Source organism: Rhinolophus hipposideros (assembly GCF_964194185.1).
Source record: "Rhinolophus hipposideros genome assembly, chromosome: 4".
Lineage (NCBI taxonomy): Eukaryota > Metazoa > Chordata > Mammalia > Chiroptera > Rhinolophidae > Rhinolophus > Rhinolophus hipposideros.
In genome coordinates this window covers 56,077,614-56,094,606 of record NC_138050.1, presented here as the reverse complement: position 1 = coordinate 56,094,606, position 16,993 = coordinate 56,077,614, and the positions used below count along the sequence as shown (strand labels likewise).

The window sequence follows — 16,993 nt, the reverse complement described above, 5'->3', positions numbered from 1 at the left end:
TTTGGTTAAATTTGTTCCCAGGTATTTTATAGTCTTTGAAGAAATTGTAAATGGGATTTTGTTTTAATTTCTCCTTCTGATGTTTTATTATTGATATGTACAAATGCAACTGATTTCTGAATTTTAATTTTTTATCCTGCTACTTTACTAAATTCATCTATCAGCTCTAATAGTTTCTTGGTGGAGTCTTTACGGTTCTCTCTATATAGTACCATGTCATCTGCATATTATGACAGTTTTACTTCCTCCTTACCAACTTGAATGCCTTTTATTTCTTTTTCTTGTCTGATTGCTGTGGCTAAAACTTCCAGCACTATGTTGAATAGAGGTGGAGAAAGTGGGCAACTTTGCTTTGTTCCTGATCTTAAGGGGAATGGTTTTAGCTTTTCCCCATCGAGTATGATGTTAGCTGTGGGTTTATCATATATGGCCTTTATTATGTTGAGATATGATCCCTCTATTCCCACTTTCTTAAAGGTTTTTATCATAAATGGCTGCTGGATTTTATTAAATGCTTTTTCTGCATCTATTGATATGATCATGTGATTTTTATTTTTCATTTCATTAATGTGCTGTATCACATTAATTGATTTGCGGATGTTGAACCACCCTTGCATACCAGGGATACATCCCACTTGATCATAGTGTATGATCTTTTTAATGTATTGCTGAATTCTGTTCACTAATATTTTATTGAGGATTTTTGCATCTATGTTCATTAGAGATATCGGCCTGTAGTTTTTTTTTTGTGGTGTCTTTGTCTGCTTTTGGGATCAGGGTGATAGTGGCTTCGTAAAAAGTGTTTGGGAGCCTTCCCTCTTTCTGGATTTTTTGGAAGAGCTTGAGGAGAATAGGTGATAATTATTTTTTGAACGTTTTGTAAAATTCACCTGTAAAGCCATCTGGTCCTGGGCTTTTGTTTGTTGGGAGATTGTTGATTACTGATTCAATTTCCCTGGTGGTAATCAGTGTATTCAGGTTTTCTGTTTCTTCTCGAGTTAGCCTTGGAAGGTTGTACACTTCTAGAAAATTGTCCACTTCTTCCAGATTGTCAAATTTGTTGGCATATAGTTGCTCATAGTAATATCTTAAAATTTTTTGTATTTCTGTGGTGTCTGTTGTCACTTCTCTTTCATTTCTGATTTTACTAATTTGGGTCCTCTCTCTCTTTTTTTTAATGAGTCTGGCTAAAGGTTTGTCGATTTTGTTTATCTTCTCTAAGAACCAACTCTTGGATTCATTGATCTTTTGTATTGTTTTTCTGGTTTCTATTTCATGTATTTCCGCTCTGATCTTTATTATCTCCTTCCTTGTACTTTCTTTGGGCTTATTTTGCTGTTCTTTTTCCAGATCCCTTAAGTGTGAACATAAACTATTGATTAGTGATTTTTCTTGTTTCTTTAGATAGGCCTGCAATGCTATGAATTTCCCTTTTAGGACTGCTTTCACAGCATCCCATAGATTTTGGGTCGCCGTGTTTTCATTTTCGTTTGTCTCGAGATATCTTTTGATTTCTTCCTTGATCTCCTGGATAACCCATTCATTATTTAGTAACATGTTATTCAACCTCCATGAATTGCTGTGTTTTCCAGTTTTTTTTCCTGTAGTTCATTTCTAATTTCATAGCACTGTGGTCAGAAAAGACAATTGGTATGATTTTAATTTTCTTAAATTTATCAAGACTTCTTTTGTGGCCTAACATATGGTCTATCTTGGAAAATGTTCCATGTGCGCTTGAGAAGAATGTGTATTCTGCAGCAGTGGGGTGAAATGCTCTGAAAATATTGATTAAATCCAAGTGGTCCAATGTGTCATTTAAGGCTGTTGTTTCCATATTGATTTTCTGTCTGCAAGACATGTCCCTTGTTGTCAGAGGTGTGTTAAAGTCCCCTACTATGATAGTGTTATGGTTGATTGGTCTTTATGTCAGTCAATATCTGTTTTATATATTTAGGTGCTCCTATGTTGGGTGCATAGATGTTCACTAGGGTTATGTCCTCTTGTCGGATTGATCCCTTTATTACTATATAGTTCCCATCTTTGTCTTTTAATATGTTCTTCATTTTAAAGTCTATTTTGTCAGATATAAGTATTGCAACTCCTGCATTTTTCTCATTTCCATTTGCATGAAATATCTTACTCCAACCCTTCACTTTCAGCCTGTGTGTGTCTTTTGATCTGAGGTGAGTCTCTTGTATACACCATATACAAGGGTCTTGCTTTCTTATCCACTCAGCCACCCTATGTCTCTTGATTGGAGCATTTAATCAGTTTACATTTAAAGTGATGATTGATAGGTACATAGTTATTGCCATTTTTAAATTTGTAGTTAGATTGTTTTCATCTTTCTTCTATTTACAGAAGTCCTTTTAGTATTTCTTGCAATGCTGGCGTGGTGGTAATAAATTCCTTTAGCTTATTCTTTTCTGGGAAGCTCTTTATCTCTCCATCAACTTTAAATGATAGCCTTGCTGGATAAAGCAATCTAGGTTGTAGGCCTTTGTTTTCCATCACTTTGAGTATCTCCTGCCACTCCCTCCAGGCCTTCAATGTTTCTGTAGAAAAGTCATTTGATAGTCTTATGGGAGTTCCCTTGTATGTAACCCTCTGTCTTTCTCTTGCTGCTGTTAGGATTCTCTCTTTTTCTTTAAGCTTTGCCATTTTAACTATAATGTGTCTTGGTGTGGACCTGTTTGGGTTTATCCTGGTTGGAACTCTCTGCACTTTCTGGGCTTGTATGTTGGTTTCCTTCATCAGGTTAGGGAAGTTTTTGAACATTATTACTTCAAATATGTTCTCAATCCCTTGCTTCCTCTCTTCACCTTCTGGTATTCCTATGATGTGCATGTTGTTGTGCTTGATGTTATCCCAGAGGTCTCTTAAACCATCTTCATTGTTTTTTATTCTTTTTTCTTTCTATTGTTCTGCTTGGGATCTCTGCTAACTTGTCTTTTAAGTTGCTGATTTGATCCTCTGCTTCATCTAATCTGCTGTTAATTCCTTCAAGAGAGTTCTTTATTTCTAACTGGTTGTCATTATGATTTCTCTATCCTTCTTTACGTCATCTCTAAGCTCCTTAAACATTCTTATCATCAGTGTTCTGAACTCTGTCTCTGATAGGTTGGTTACCTCTGTTTCATTTGGTTCCATTTCTGGAGGTTCCTTCTGTTCTTTTATTTGGGACATGTTTCTTTGTTTCCCCATTCTGTCTGACTCTCTGTGTTTGCTTTGATGTATTAGGTGGATCCCTTAGAGTTCTTAGTTCTTGCTGGATTATCTTATGTAGTATGTGTCCTTCATATTTGACTTGCACTACTTTGTTCTTCTCCTCTGCGTGTAATCCAAAGGTGACTCTTGTGTTGTGTATATTGTCCTGTTAAAGAAAATCTTTAATTGCTTCTCCCTTGTGAGTAGGTGGGGTTAACTCCTAGGCAGACTAGTTGTGAGACGTGGCTCTGCCCACCACAGGGTATTCTGTTGCGTGAGGGTTAACCACTTAAATGTGGTTTGGCCTCTATGGGCTCTTGTACCTGTAGAGAATTCCCTCTGTGTGTGTCACTTGTAGGTCACACTGGCTTGACTAAAAAAAAAAAAAAAAAAAAAATGTTTCCCTCTTTTCAGTAGACTTAATTTTTTAGAGTAGTTTTAGGCAACATTTCATTGAGCAGAAAGTACAGTGATTGAGTAGTTTTAGGCAACATTGATTGAGCAGAAAGTACAGTGACTGGTAGACTTTCCCAAATAAAATTTCACTAAGTGTAGTTTCCTGAAATGAAGGGTTTTCTTACTCAGGTTTAAAAATCTTCTAATTATTGAACTATGAACTTGGACATAGCACACACAACAACATTGAAATTGTAATTCTAAATTCCTTCAAAAGGAAACTCATAAAATTTACAGAAATAATTTTATTTTATAATTAAAAATGATCTGTATATGTTAATACACTTTTTTCTTCATTATTACTCTCTACATATTATCCTCTAAATCCTCTTTGATGAGCTTTCTTGTTGCCCGTATAATTCCTTTTTATTGCTTTCTCTCCTGTAATCCTCTAAAACTTTGAAGTACAAAAAATTTGTCTTCCCATAAGAGTTAGACATTATTCTATTCTTAAACAAACAATATTGGATATATCTGTTTTATTTTAAAATTGCCAGGCATTGCTCAGAGCTGCTGTAACAAAGTACAACAGACTGGGTGGCTTATACAACAGAAATTTATGGTCTCATGATTCTGGAGGCTGGAAGTCCCCAGCGGGATGTTGGCAAAGTTGATTTGTAGACAGCCATCTTCTCCTGGTGTATTTTCACATTGTCTCCCCTCTGTGTGTCTGTGTGCTCAAATTTCCCCTTTCCATAAGTACACCATTGTGGGGTGAATTATGTCCTCTAAAATTGGTATGTTGAAGCTCTAACTTCCTCAGGAGTATATGAGAGTATATCAAAATGTGACCATATATCAAAATGTGACCATATTTGGAGATAGGGCCTTTAAAGAAGTGATAAAGTTAAAATAAGGTCCTTAAGGTGAGCTCTTATCCAATCTGATTGGTGTTCATATAGAAACAGGAAATGAGGACACACAGGTAGCTACCAGGGACACACACACAAAGGGAAGACCATGTGAGGACACAGCAAGGAGATAGCACAGGAGAGAGGCTTCTGGAAAAACAAATCCTACCAACATTTTGATCTTGGGCTGCTGATATCTAGAACCATGAGACAGGAAATTTCAGCCTAGCAAATTAATGCACACATTAATTAGTACTGGACTAGGACCCATCCTAATTACCCCTTTCTAACTTGATTACCACCGTAAAGACCCCATTTCCAAATAAGGTCACATTCTCAGGTACTGGAGGTTAGGCCTTCAACATATGAATTTGGGGGTAGGTTTGGGGTCACAACTCAACACATGACACTCAGTGTGGGGATACCATTTAAAATGTAAATTCCATCAGATGAAATGTCACATCATTACTTAGGCTTTTTTGTTTTTTAAAGTCCCAGTATTCCAGTCACATTAGCAGGGTGCAGGATGATGGTCTGAACTCGATTCAACATGAGTCTTTATAATGCACGTGACTAGAGGATGGAATGTGAGGGACAAAATGGCTTTAAAATGAAATACTAATATTCTTATCTACTCCAAAGGGGAGACGTTTTGTTAAAGTGCATCTCTCAGCCCCCTTTTGTATAAAATCCTCATAATATCTCTGACAGATGGATACAGGCAGAAGGCACCTGACAGTTCTGCACGCCATTACCTATGCCATCCTGCCTCCCCAAGGCTTCTCCTCCAGCTTGAAGGGGCTCTTCTCATTTATAACAGGGACCCCTGGAGATTCCTTTGGGCTGTCACCCATTAATTCATTCACTCCATATTTGTTTATTGAGCACTATATGACAGACACTTTTGTGGGCCCTGGGGATGCAGCCATAGACTACATGAGATCTTACCCTAATGCAATTCACTGTGAGGGAAAGGAAACAACAGGCCAGCCGCATTGTGGGTAAGTGCTATGGAGCTGGAAGTACCAGGTGCTATGGGCATATATGCTCCCAATCCAGCTGTGGGGTGTCCGGGAAGGCCTCATAACGGAATGATGGTTGCTGAAGGATGAGCCAGGTGAAGAATTGAGCGAAGAGTGTGCTAGGCAAAGGGAACACACACATCAGCTGGCATTTTGGAATGCTTTCTGGGTTTCCAAAGGAAAATGATGATCAATCAATCAGAGTGGCAGGGGATAGTGGGGCAACAAGGGTCAAATCTAACTCCATGAACGAGCTTAGGGATCCTCTTAAGGACATTAGGACTTGGATAGAAAAACACAATCAAAGCCCGGAATGGGCTGCATGACAAGTATCTGCCCAATACTAAATGCACAGATCAGCTAGTCCACCTCCACCTCTTGGTATAGCGTTTATCCTCCAGATAACATCACAAATGTAGGAAATGATCCTTGCCAAATTGGACTTAATGAAAGATAAGAAATCATCTAAATAGCCATCAATTAGGAACTGATTAAATTGTGATACATCTCTAACGGGTAACTGCCAGTGGGAGAAGGGAAGGAGTTGGCTTAATTGTCACTCTTTAGTATCTTTCAAATTTTGTGCCTTAATTGTCACTCTTTAGTATCTTTCAAATTTTGTGCCATGTGCCTGTATTGCGAACTCAAATATAAGTAAATAGAATTTATTTAAGTGTATGAAAATTTAAGTGTCTGACAACAAGTTCATGAACTCATTCTAGAAAAAGAGCTACACACCTCATTGCTGCATATCACTATGGTCACCTTCGAAGTACTCCCCTTGGGAAGCTATGCACTGACGCCAGTACCTAGGCCACTCTTCAAAGCAATTTTGGAACTCTTTTTCTGGAATGGCAATTAGAGCTGTTGTTGTATTACCCTTGATGTCCTGAGTGTCATCAAAATGTCTTCTTTTCAATATTTCCTTTACCTTCAGGTAAAGAAAGAAGTCACTGGGGGCCAGATCAGGGGAGTAGGGAGGGTGTTCCAATACAATTATTTGTTTACTGGCTCAAAACTCCCTCACAGACAGTGCTGTGTGAGCTGGTGCATTGTCGTGATGCAAGAGCCATGAATTGTTGTCAAAAAGTTCAGGTCATCTAACTTTCTCACACAGACTTTTCAGCTCTTCCAAATAGTGAACTTGGTTAACTGTTTGTCCACTTGGTACAAAGTCATATTGAATAATCCCTCTGATATCAAAAAAGGTTAGCAACAGCAGTGCAACAAGTTCGTGAACTTAATTGTCAGACCTCGTATGTAATATCAGTTACTTTAGTGCCAGTGATGTTAGTGAGGTCCCATGAGTTAGCTTCTATTCATGGATGCAGTTGGTGGCAACTCTATTTTCAAAGTAAGATAGAAAAGCAGTGGAGGTAGGGTAGGGGGACACAGTTAAAATGAATGTTCAAGCATATTCCATCGCAGAAGAAGAGATGGCGTTGAGAGCTATTTTGGCTCTGAATCCATATCCTGAAAACTGGCCTTTAAAATAGGATATTGTTGGTAAAGACATGTTGATTTATCTACTTAGAAGCATATATAGAAGACTTTAGAAGGGATCAAAGTTAACAGTCTTTGGTTCTTCTCAGTTCAGAAAGGCACTCTACATTTTTACATGATCCCTGTAAGAACGATTCATGATGTTGTAGTCAGAAACAGATCTTATCTCAGAACAATTATTTTCCCTGTGATTGGATTTACTTTAATTTCCCTTGCAATGTTTGTTCCCAAAGTTGAAAGGAGGAAGTTGGACTTCCAGGGGCTTTCTGGGGCCAAGTACACTAAGAAAGACTGAATCAGGGCAAAATGCTCCCAAGTCAACCCCAACAAAGCTTTTTTCCTCTTCTGATAATGAAATGTTTAGTAAAGGAGGGAACAAGAATAAGGTTACCATAAGCCCTGCTAGTAGGAACCAGTGCCTGTGGTGAAGTCAGTGCTTTCAGACACTCTCTGCCTGATTTGATCATGCTTTTGACAGCATACATAGGTCAATGAAGGAACAATATGTCACATTTGGGACTGAAAGGTAATACAACCACTAAAGTAATAAAGGCAACAATAACTGTTGTCTTAAAATAGCATTCTAGAAGTTTTAGTTTCAACCCGGCTTTGCATTATCCAGCTTTCATTTGGGGAGGTTACACATTTATTCCATCCATGCTGCTCTTCCTAAATAGGACATACTCTTTTCCTTGGAACTGCTTTTAAAGTTAATTTTAAAGCCATGCTCAAAAACTGATTTTCAATTTTTAAACCTAAAATATTTCCTCTGATAATTACCTATATTATGTGAAAACTTGCTATATTATTTATAAATACATAATGTATTTTAATATAAATTATATATAATATATATAGCTACATGTCTCTGTGTTTATACACACACACACACAAGCACACACTCATTCAGGTAAATCTCTCAAAGCACAAAGAAAATGCTGTGGAATATGAAAATTATTTCCAAAGAAAATTTCAAAACTTATTTTAAACAATGACTGCATCATGGATATAAAAAATTTTACTGATTTAAAGAAAACTGCACACAAAGACATGTGCTAATTGTAAAAAGCAGACATTGTGATTATCTGATAAATTAGAAATTACGATTAACAATAACCATCTCATCTGGTAAATTTCAAGCCAATCTATTAAAGAGACGTTTCAAATTTGAGAATAATAGGTTAATTTTCCATTTTAAAAATTATCGAATGCCTTATTTCCTCATGGGACACAAACATACATTTATGGCTTAACACAAATTAGAAGGTCATTTAGATTCACAATATTATTTACACAAACATTTTAGAAACTTTCGTTCTGTTTTTAACCTTAACACTCATATATTATTCATCTGTGTGTACACAATCTAAAAAACTTGTTGCTTTGGACTGCAAATTAAAAAGTAAAATTAAATAAAAAAACTTGTTGACTAATCTGACTGAAAGTTAGCCATTGCACCACATTTTCCAGACAATAGTGAGCCAGACAGTACTCCATTGTTTAACCAGAAAAAAATGCTCTAGGTAGAAAATACTTGTCATGTTCATTTTTAATGCTATATGTGATATCCTGGACCCAGGACATGGTTGCTGAGCCGTTGAAAATGGCATTGCACAGAGAGTGAGCTGTGTGTCGATCTTCTCTTTCACCTGCTGACGAACTTTCTGCAGCTGTATTGCAGTCAGGAAACATTTGCTTACAGGCTAATTTCAGGATGGACCAACTGGTCATTTCCTGTTCCACGAGTGATACAAATGCTGGATTAATAGCCAGGAAATGTGGATTTATTCTTGTTTCTGTAATAACAGGTTGGGGGTGCCGAGTGGGAGGCTCTGTTTAACCCTACGCAAGAGTAACATCAGACTAGATGACTTCTGTAATTCTGCTTGTTCTAATATTGACTGAATGTATAATCACATGAGAGTATTGCAATGCCCAAAGCAGTTAGGTAGCCAGGACAGCTACAAGGTGGGAATAAATGCTTCCCAGAGATGTTGAATTGTAGGCAAAGTAGGTAACACCTTCACTAAATAAGATTTCACCTGTTCTGGGAAATCTCTCTTTGCCCAAATTATCCTTCTTAAATTGAATTTCCAGAATTAGAATTGTTCCTTTGACTTACTGCCTTCAACTGCTACCATGTCAATTTTTTTTTTTTAAACAAAGATGAAAAAAAAAAAAAGCATGGAGAGATTTGCTCATTGAACTGAGCCTGTTTACTCGAGCAGCTAATTCCTGTCCAGAAGGATGATGGAATTTTTTTTTAATTTAAATTTATTTATTGGGGTGACAATTGTTAATGAAATTACATAATTTCAGGTGTACAATTCTATATTACATCAACTATAAATCCCATTGTGTGTTCACCACCCAGAGTCAGTTCTCCTTCCATCACCATATATTTGATCCCCCTTACCCTCATCTCCCTCCCCCCAGCCCCCTTACCCTCTGGTAACCACTAAACTATTGTCTGTGTCTATGAGTTTTTGTTTCTCATTTGTTTGTCTTGTTTTTGGTTTATATACCACATATCAGTGAAATCATAGGGTTCTCTGCTTTTTCTGTCTGACTTATTTCGCTTAGCATTATACTCTCAAGATCCATCCATGTTGTCACAAATGTTCCTATATGATCTTTCCTTAACGCCGAATAGTATTCCATTGTGTATATATACCACAACTTCTTTATCCATTCGTCTATCGAAGGACATTTTGGTTGTTTCCATGTCTTGGCCACCGTAAACAAAGCTGCAATGAACATTGGAGTACACGTGTCTCTATAGAGAAATGCTTTCAAATTTTTTGGGTAGATACCCAGGAGAGCGATTGCTGGGTCGTATGGTAATTCTATTCGCAATTTCTTGAGGAACCTCCACACTGCCTTCCATAGCGGCTGCACCAGTCTGCATTCCCACCAACAGTGTATGAGGGTTCCTTTTTCTCCACAGCCTCTCCAACACTTGTAGCTATTTGTCTTGTTGATGATAGCCATTCTGACTGGGGTGAGGTGATATCTCATTGTGGTTTTCATTTGCATTTCTCTGATGATTAGTGATGTTGAGCATTTTTTCATATGTCTATTTGCCATTTGTAAGTCCTCTTTGGAGAAATGTCTCTTCAGGTCCTCTGTCCATTTTTCAATTGGGTTGTTTGTTTTTTTGTTGTTGAGTTTCATGAGTTCCTTGTATATTTTGGATATTAGACCCTTATCGGAGGAACTGTTTGCAAAAATATTCTCCCATTCAGTCGTTTGCCTCTTTATTTTGTCGATGGTTTCTTTTGCTGTGCAGAAACTTTTAAGTTTCATATAGTCCCATTTGTTTATTTTAGCTTTTACTTCCATTGCCTTTGGAGTCAAATTCATAAAATGCTCTTTGAACCCAAGGTCCACAAGTTTAGTACCTATGTTTCCTTCTATGCAGTTTATTGTGTCAGGTCTTATGCTTAAATCTTTGATTACCATGTCAATTTGTAAACATATCTGAGCCTTATCGGTCAGGTAGAGTCCTGGGGAACCAACATAACGATGTGTGTTTTATCCCTGTCCTTTCTCTAGTGAAGATCTCTAAACATTTTGATTCAATTTCCACCTAAGCATGAACCAACCACCTCATGGTCCAGGTGCTCTGCTCTGTTGGGTAGTATTCAACAGTTTGGCTTGAGCAAAGGATGACTGTCCATTCTAGAGAATTCAGAGAGGACTGGACATGTCTGTCACAAAAAGTTAAGTGGCACTTCGGTTGTAGGTTAACTGGCAATTGTGGGCCGATGTCAGTAGGATCCTCCCCAGGTGGCATCAAAGAGGACAGGTTTCAGCTTTCCACCTGCAGTGCTTTGTTTCCTGGTGACTGGCCAGGAAATGTCCCGGGGCTCAGCCTTTCATGGCTCCCGGAACCGCAAGCTCAGAGCTTAGTGTGATCAAAACTGGACATTTCTCAGGGCTGATTCAACTCCAGGCCATGCAAATGCCCCAGGCATTTCTCCACTTACATCTGGTATGGAGATGAAACGAAGAAGCACTACTTGAACTATGTTAGGATTTACCCAACGTTTGTCTAGGTGAACAGGCTTGGGAGGGGATGGTTCACTTTACCAGCAACCCTGTAGGTAGATAAGTTTAGCCAGAAGTTCTTCCTGGTTGTCTAGCAAGGATCACTCAGGATGACGTGAAGCCAGATGGCTCCTCTCTCCATGCGGGCAAGCATTCTCCCCTGGAGCTATGGCACTGCGCCCTTCTGCAAGGCCCAGCCAGCTGGCCCAGAGGAAGCCCCATCTCACTCAGGATCTGCTCTCAACAGCCTGGTGGAGTGAGTACTCTGGAGGCTCGGCACCGTTAGCCACTTGTGGAGATGAAAAGAGAAACCTTCTGTTGGGAGTGATTTTCCAACATTCATAGCTACTGGCAGCAGAATCCAGACATCCTCATTTCTATTTAGTTCTTTCCCTACATGAAGTCCCTCCTGCACAAGGCATATCAAGCTGTTGGGAATGCATCTGGAGGTGGAACTAGTATCAAATGGTAAATTTTCCTAATGTTTGTTACCATAGCACCCGCAGCCCGTGGTGCTCTGCCACTTGTTTTCTTAATGTTGGTTCACTATTACAGATAAGCAATCTCGAGTATGAATGATCTGAACTCAGATCTAAATACATGAAGTTGAATAAACCTCAAAGAGTACAGTGTTTTAATGGACGAAGGTGTCCCAAATACACGAAGTTACTATACTCTATGATTTTTTAAAATAATCTATTTTCATATCTATTCTATTCTGGTCATACCTTCTCCCTTCACATTTCTGTTTTGGCCTAATTTTTTTAATATATATTTATGAAAAGATATTTAGTATGATATCGAATTGTGCTAAACTAAACTATTATTTCATCATTTTTTGTCTTAGAAATCCCTTCATTTTAGAAAATAATAAAACATATTCACACACTGGAGGAAATACAAAAATTAAAAATAGCATAGATGTACAAGTTGAAATCTATGGGTAGTAAATTTTTCTACTCCTTTAATGAGAAAATCTTTTATGTCATGTTATTTTTTAAAAATTCATTGTCAACTCCCTAGTCATGTCAGAACTGGATTTTGCAAATGATCTTTCATAGTTGTGAACTCTCTCAGGTGAATTCTGAGATACCATAAAACATAAAAAATTTCCTTTCTAATTTGATCAATGTGTATAAGTATTTTCTCTCTTCCTCTGAACAGATTCTCTTGCCCGCAGGACAGTAATTGTCTTAGGATCCTCTGCAGTAGAGCAGTCTTGCCACCAGAGGGCGTGAGCCCTCCATCACATCGTTATTAGGTCTGTCAGGGTAACCACCAACAGCAACCCACAGTATTTTCCCCAAGAGGCAGAAACATAACCTTATTCTTGTCACAGCTGAAAAATGAAATGCAGAATTTACATAGAATTCTTAAAAGGGTTTTTATCTCCATTATGAGTAACCCCCAGCGGACCAACTTTTACTCTTTCAATAATTTCTCTATGAAAAATGCAGCAGCAAATCATGTTGAGTCTATTTCATGTCGAGTCTATTTTATCTATCAATCAAATGGTAAATTTTCCTAATGTTTGTTACCATAGCACCCACAGCCTGTGGTACTCTGCCACTTCTGTTTTCTTAATGTTGGTTCACTATAACAGGTAAGCAATCAAGGATCTCTCTAGGGGATTCTAGAATAAGGCAAGGGAGTGTGCAGAGGGGAAACCCTCATAATTACCACAGTGATGGGTTGACAGCATAGAATCCACAAATGACTCCACCTCCTCATTTTAAAGATAAGAAAACCAGGTTTCTAAGATAGCAGTGCATTATGTAAACTGAGTTTGAGAACAAAACCCACATTGAAACATTTTAGCTCAATAATGACTAACATTAAATGACAGGTTACCCTGACAGTACCTCAGAATTCATCCCTCATTAATTTTTCAAACATTCCTTCAAAAACGTCAGTTTTATTCTTTAACAGAAAAATAAGAGGGATCTCGACAAAAATTCTTTCCTTTCTCTCCTAAAATGAAAGCAGAGCTAAACATACAAGGAGGGGGCTCTTCTTGTCACCTGGGTTTATGGTTAGAACATTTGGTCATGCCCTTCTGTACGATCCTCAGTCAAGGTCATTGTATGGCAATAGACATGCATTCTCAGAGATTTCAGGTGTTTCCATTAGTTACGGGCTTACTAAGGATCATAGACACATGACGTAGGAGATAATCAAAACATAAAAATTTTAAACATTCAAATTTAGGACGTGGGTAAGTAATGTAAACATCAAAAAGAAATGATGCACTCAATATTGAATCTAATTACTGTTACCAAAACTATTAAAAAACCCTGATTATTTAAAGACATTTTATCTGTTCTGAACCTTCTCTGATCGTTTCATGGATTCCAAGGACTGAGATGTGTTTTTCTTTTTCTTTCATGATAGCCTCAGTATATATCTAGTAAAAACCTATGTGAAAAGAACTGGGCATCCTATAATTCCACATGCCTACAAGGCTAGATGCAGAGGACTCTAAGGAAAAGTCACCACACCCCTGGTTTGTCTCTATGGAGAAGTAAGTACCTTGAACGACACTGATCCTCACTTGGATGGCAGCTGGCAATGAGCCGTCTGTAGTTATGTGTTTACTGAATACTTTTTTGAGGTAGATTCTATCCTTCTGGAAGCTGTGAATTGGATGCATTTCCTATAGTAGGGAATTCACTGTAACTAAACACATTGAATTTGAAGGGAACTCCATCTATTTCTTGATGGATGATAATACCCTTGATGATAAATGATAATATTTCCAGCACATGAAATGGAGATAAAACCATTTATTATTTTTTGAAAAGAGGAATCACTGGAGGCAAGATGACCTACCCACTTGGTGAATTCCTTTTATTAGAATCATGGTTAGTGATTGTCATTCTGCCGTTTTTTCAGTGAGGAAGAAGTTCCACAGAATGGCTACTAATTGTGAACAGGAAAAGTTGCTAGGAGCTTGCCATCAAGTTGGCTTTAGGTTATCTGCAGCAAACTGGGAAACTACTTCTATTTCTCTACTATATTTCATCTAATTCTGCCTGAGTACAGAACACATTTCATTCAAAATGCATAAAGGCATCTGAGATGACTCAAATGCACTCCAAACTTATCTAAAAGGTGAGTTTATGAATCTTCATGACCATCTGTAAGAGTTGAGCCTCTGAAAATTGTGTGATAATGTTTGGGAACAAATATAAAAGTCTTACTAGTTTCCCTAGAAATGTGACAAGTCATTTAGATCCATAGGTTTAACCAGTAGTCCCTGGGAGCTGTTCTCTGGCCTAACTTCTTCCTTGAGGAGACAGTCCTGGGACCTGTTTTGGGACCCACATCAGTAGTAACAAGGCAGTGAGTGATTAGCATCATTAGACATATCTTTTCTGTTCAGGTCCAACAGCCACACTCAAGGGACATCTGTGACCTAAGGTGGAAAATGATGGGTGCTAGTTATCAAGATAAATAGCAATTCTTTAAGGAGCCTGGGTCACACTTTAGAAAAGAGGGTCAATCTGAAATTTAGTACATTTTTGTTGAAAAATTTTATAGAACTTAGGGGTAAAATGCCTTCATAATTTATTCTGCACATTTTTGAGGAGTTTAGTAATAAAAAGAACATGAGCCCCATTGACTGTAGCAAAAGAAGTGCTAGGTTCCCCAGTATTCAGTGATGAGACTCTCCCGGGAAGTTTCTAATGTTGATAGCATTTTTCTCTGGATCAATGACAAATCTCTTTTCCTGTCTTTGAAAAAGATAGGATATAGCTATGGCTCTGAAAAAGCTGATTTTACAAAACTCAAAGATAATTAAAAATACAATTTTTATGAGATGTTCTACTCATGTCCTGCAGAAAGAGATTAAATCTCACCTTTAGGCCTCTGATGGCCTTGAAAGCATTCAAGGAACAGGGACGAACATTCAAACCTATATTTTTAGATTCATACATTCAGATAAAAGATTAGGAAACAGGAGAAGGCAGGAAAAGACAGCTACCTTACCCTTCATTTGAGGTCATTATTTACTCTGAGAACCTGGTGAAAGCTACTGATCTTCTCTAGGAAAAAAATCTATATGCAGGTGAATGAACAAACATACAAACTACATAAAATTCCATGCGTTTCTCCAAAGTCTTAAATCGCCATTGAGTTGAAAGCATTATCTTGATGACTTTATTGAAAATTTTATGTGAAAATCAAGTAAATTAATAGCCTATATCTGGTTAATTTTTTGGCTCAGATTCTAAGGAAGAAAATACTAATATCCCTTCCTCCCTCCCTCCCTTCATTCCTCCGTCCGTTCATTCCTACCTCCCTTCTCCTTTTTTCATTCTCTCTCTCTCTCACTTTCTTTCTGTCTTTCAGCATAGAGAAGCTACATGATCTCATAATAAATCAATGGAGTAGCAAAAATGATTGGTAAATCATTTTACATCTCACAAATCACTTTCTTAGGTACAGTAGCTATGGCCTATTGATGACGTGTCCTGTGCTCTTCCCTTATCTGTAACCCTTGCAGCAAACATGCATCAAGGTATTGCAATTACTAATTTAGTAATGAGGAGAGGGTGGCTCAGAGAGAATGCATAGTAAAAATAGGACGAGAGTGCATGTCTCCTAACCTTCAGTGAGATGTTCTTCCTGCAACGTTGGACGGCATAAGAAATACTCATCCAGCTTTTAGGCAGGTTCTTACTGGAAAACTTTGGTGGACTGTCTCTTGACAGCTCATTAGCTGCACTTATGTATGGCTAATAGATAGACGTGTAAATAAGTGATCTGGAAATAATTTGATAAATTGTCATATTGAGCATCTCAATATGTCACTCCATCTTAGATGGGTTTCACATACTCTCATACAAGAAGAGGGGTTTCATGTCTTTTGATACTTATGATGGTGTTTTATTCTTATAACTTGGAAAAGAAACAGGCTACAATCAAGCCATCCAGTTATAAGGACAATGCATAGCACTTTCTTCCTAAGAGAACATAGGGCAACAGCTCTGAAGATCACACTGCCAGGCAAAGTGTCATGTTCTTACCTGTCCACTCACCATTTATTTAAAAAAACAATCTACTTTTATCCTTTACATTTTATTCTATATCTAAGTTAAGCAATGCTTATAAATATCCCAAAATTGAACACTGGTATCGGTGTTTTGCCCAGTCTGAGTCGACATTGTTAATGGGAAATATAAGGTAAAATTGTACTTGGACTTAATTGTGTAGCCCTAATACACACACACACACACACACACATAACTTAGGTAGACCTTTCTTTATGGTCTTGATGCTTGCTTAAGATAAAATAAGAGAACTTCTCAGAGAACAGACTTGGGATATAAACTTGTTAACAATTTGAAGAAGAAACACAATTTTACTGGCCTCCTCACATCATCTGTTCTTAGGTAATATGAAGGCAATGCAGGCAGAGCCCAACCTCCTCTAAGTTAAATTTAAGCCTATCTAATGATTGCCGACATTTTGCCCTGAGAATTATCCTTTTACAAAGTTAATGATGGTGGTCACAGAGGGACTCCAGATAAGGTGGCATTTCCAAATCAAGTGCTTTCATGGCTTCTATGAAGGAAAGCATGGAAAACTACCAGGCGCATCAGCGGAAAGAAGCAAACAAACACCACATAATTAAACCACCATGAGAGGCTGGGTGACAAAACCCTGCCTGCCGTGCACTGTACCTGTACAGATGAAACTGGAGAGTCCTCCGTAGATGACTTCATCATTGTCGGGCAATATAAACGGACACCTCGTCTGAACCTCCAAACAGTATTGCTTGCAAGGAATTGTCTTTCTGCAATTAAACTGTGCGACTTCAAAGTACTGGGAACACAGCCAGGCTTTGTAGACAATCTGAAAAAAAAAAAAAGAAGAAGAAGAATCAAAAATAGGGCGGGA

The 16,993-nt window shown here is 37.9% G+C and overlaps 1 protein-coding gene across 1 annotated transcript in view; it reads right to left on the bottom strand.

Moving 5' to 3' along the window:
• Nucleotides 1–16,607: 16,607 nt before the first annotated feature.
• NALF1 (NALCN channel auxiliary factor 1) overlaps nucleotides 16,608–16,993 on the bottom strand; it is a 541,718-nt gene continuing 541,332 nt past the window's right edge. The window contains exon 2 of the mRNA XM_081046389.1: nucleotides 16,608–16,948. Within this exon, the coding sequence (XP_080902515.1) occupies nucleotides 16,724–16,948 (225 nt within the window). The 3' untranslated portion in view covers nucleotides 16,608–16,723. The remainder of the gene's footprint in view (nucleotides 16,949–16,993) is intronic.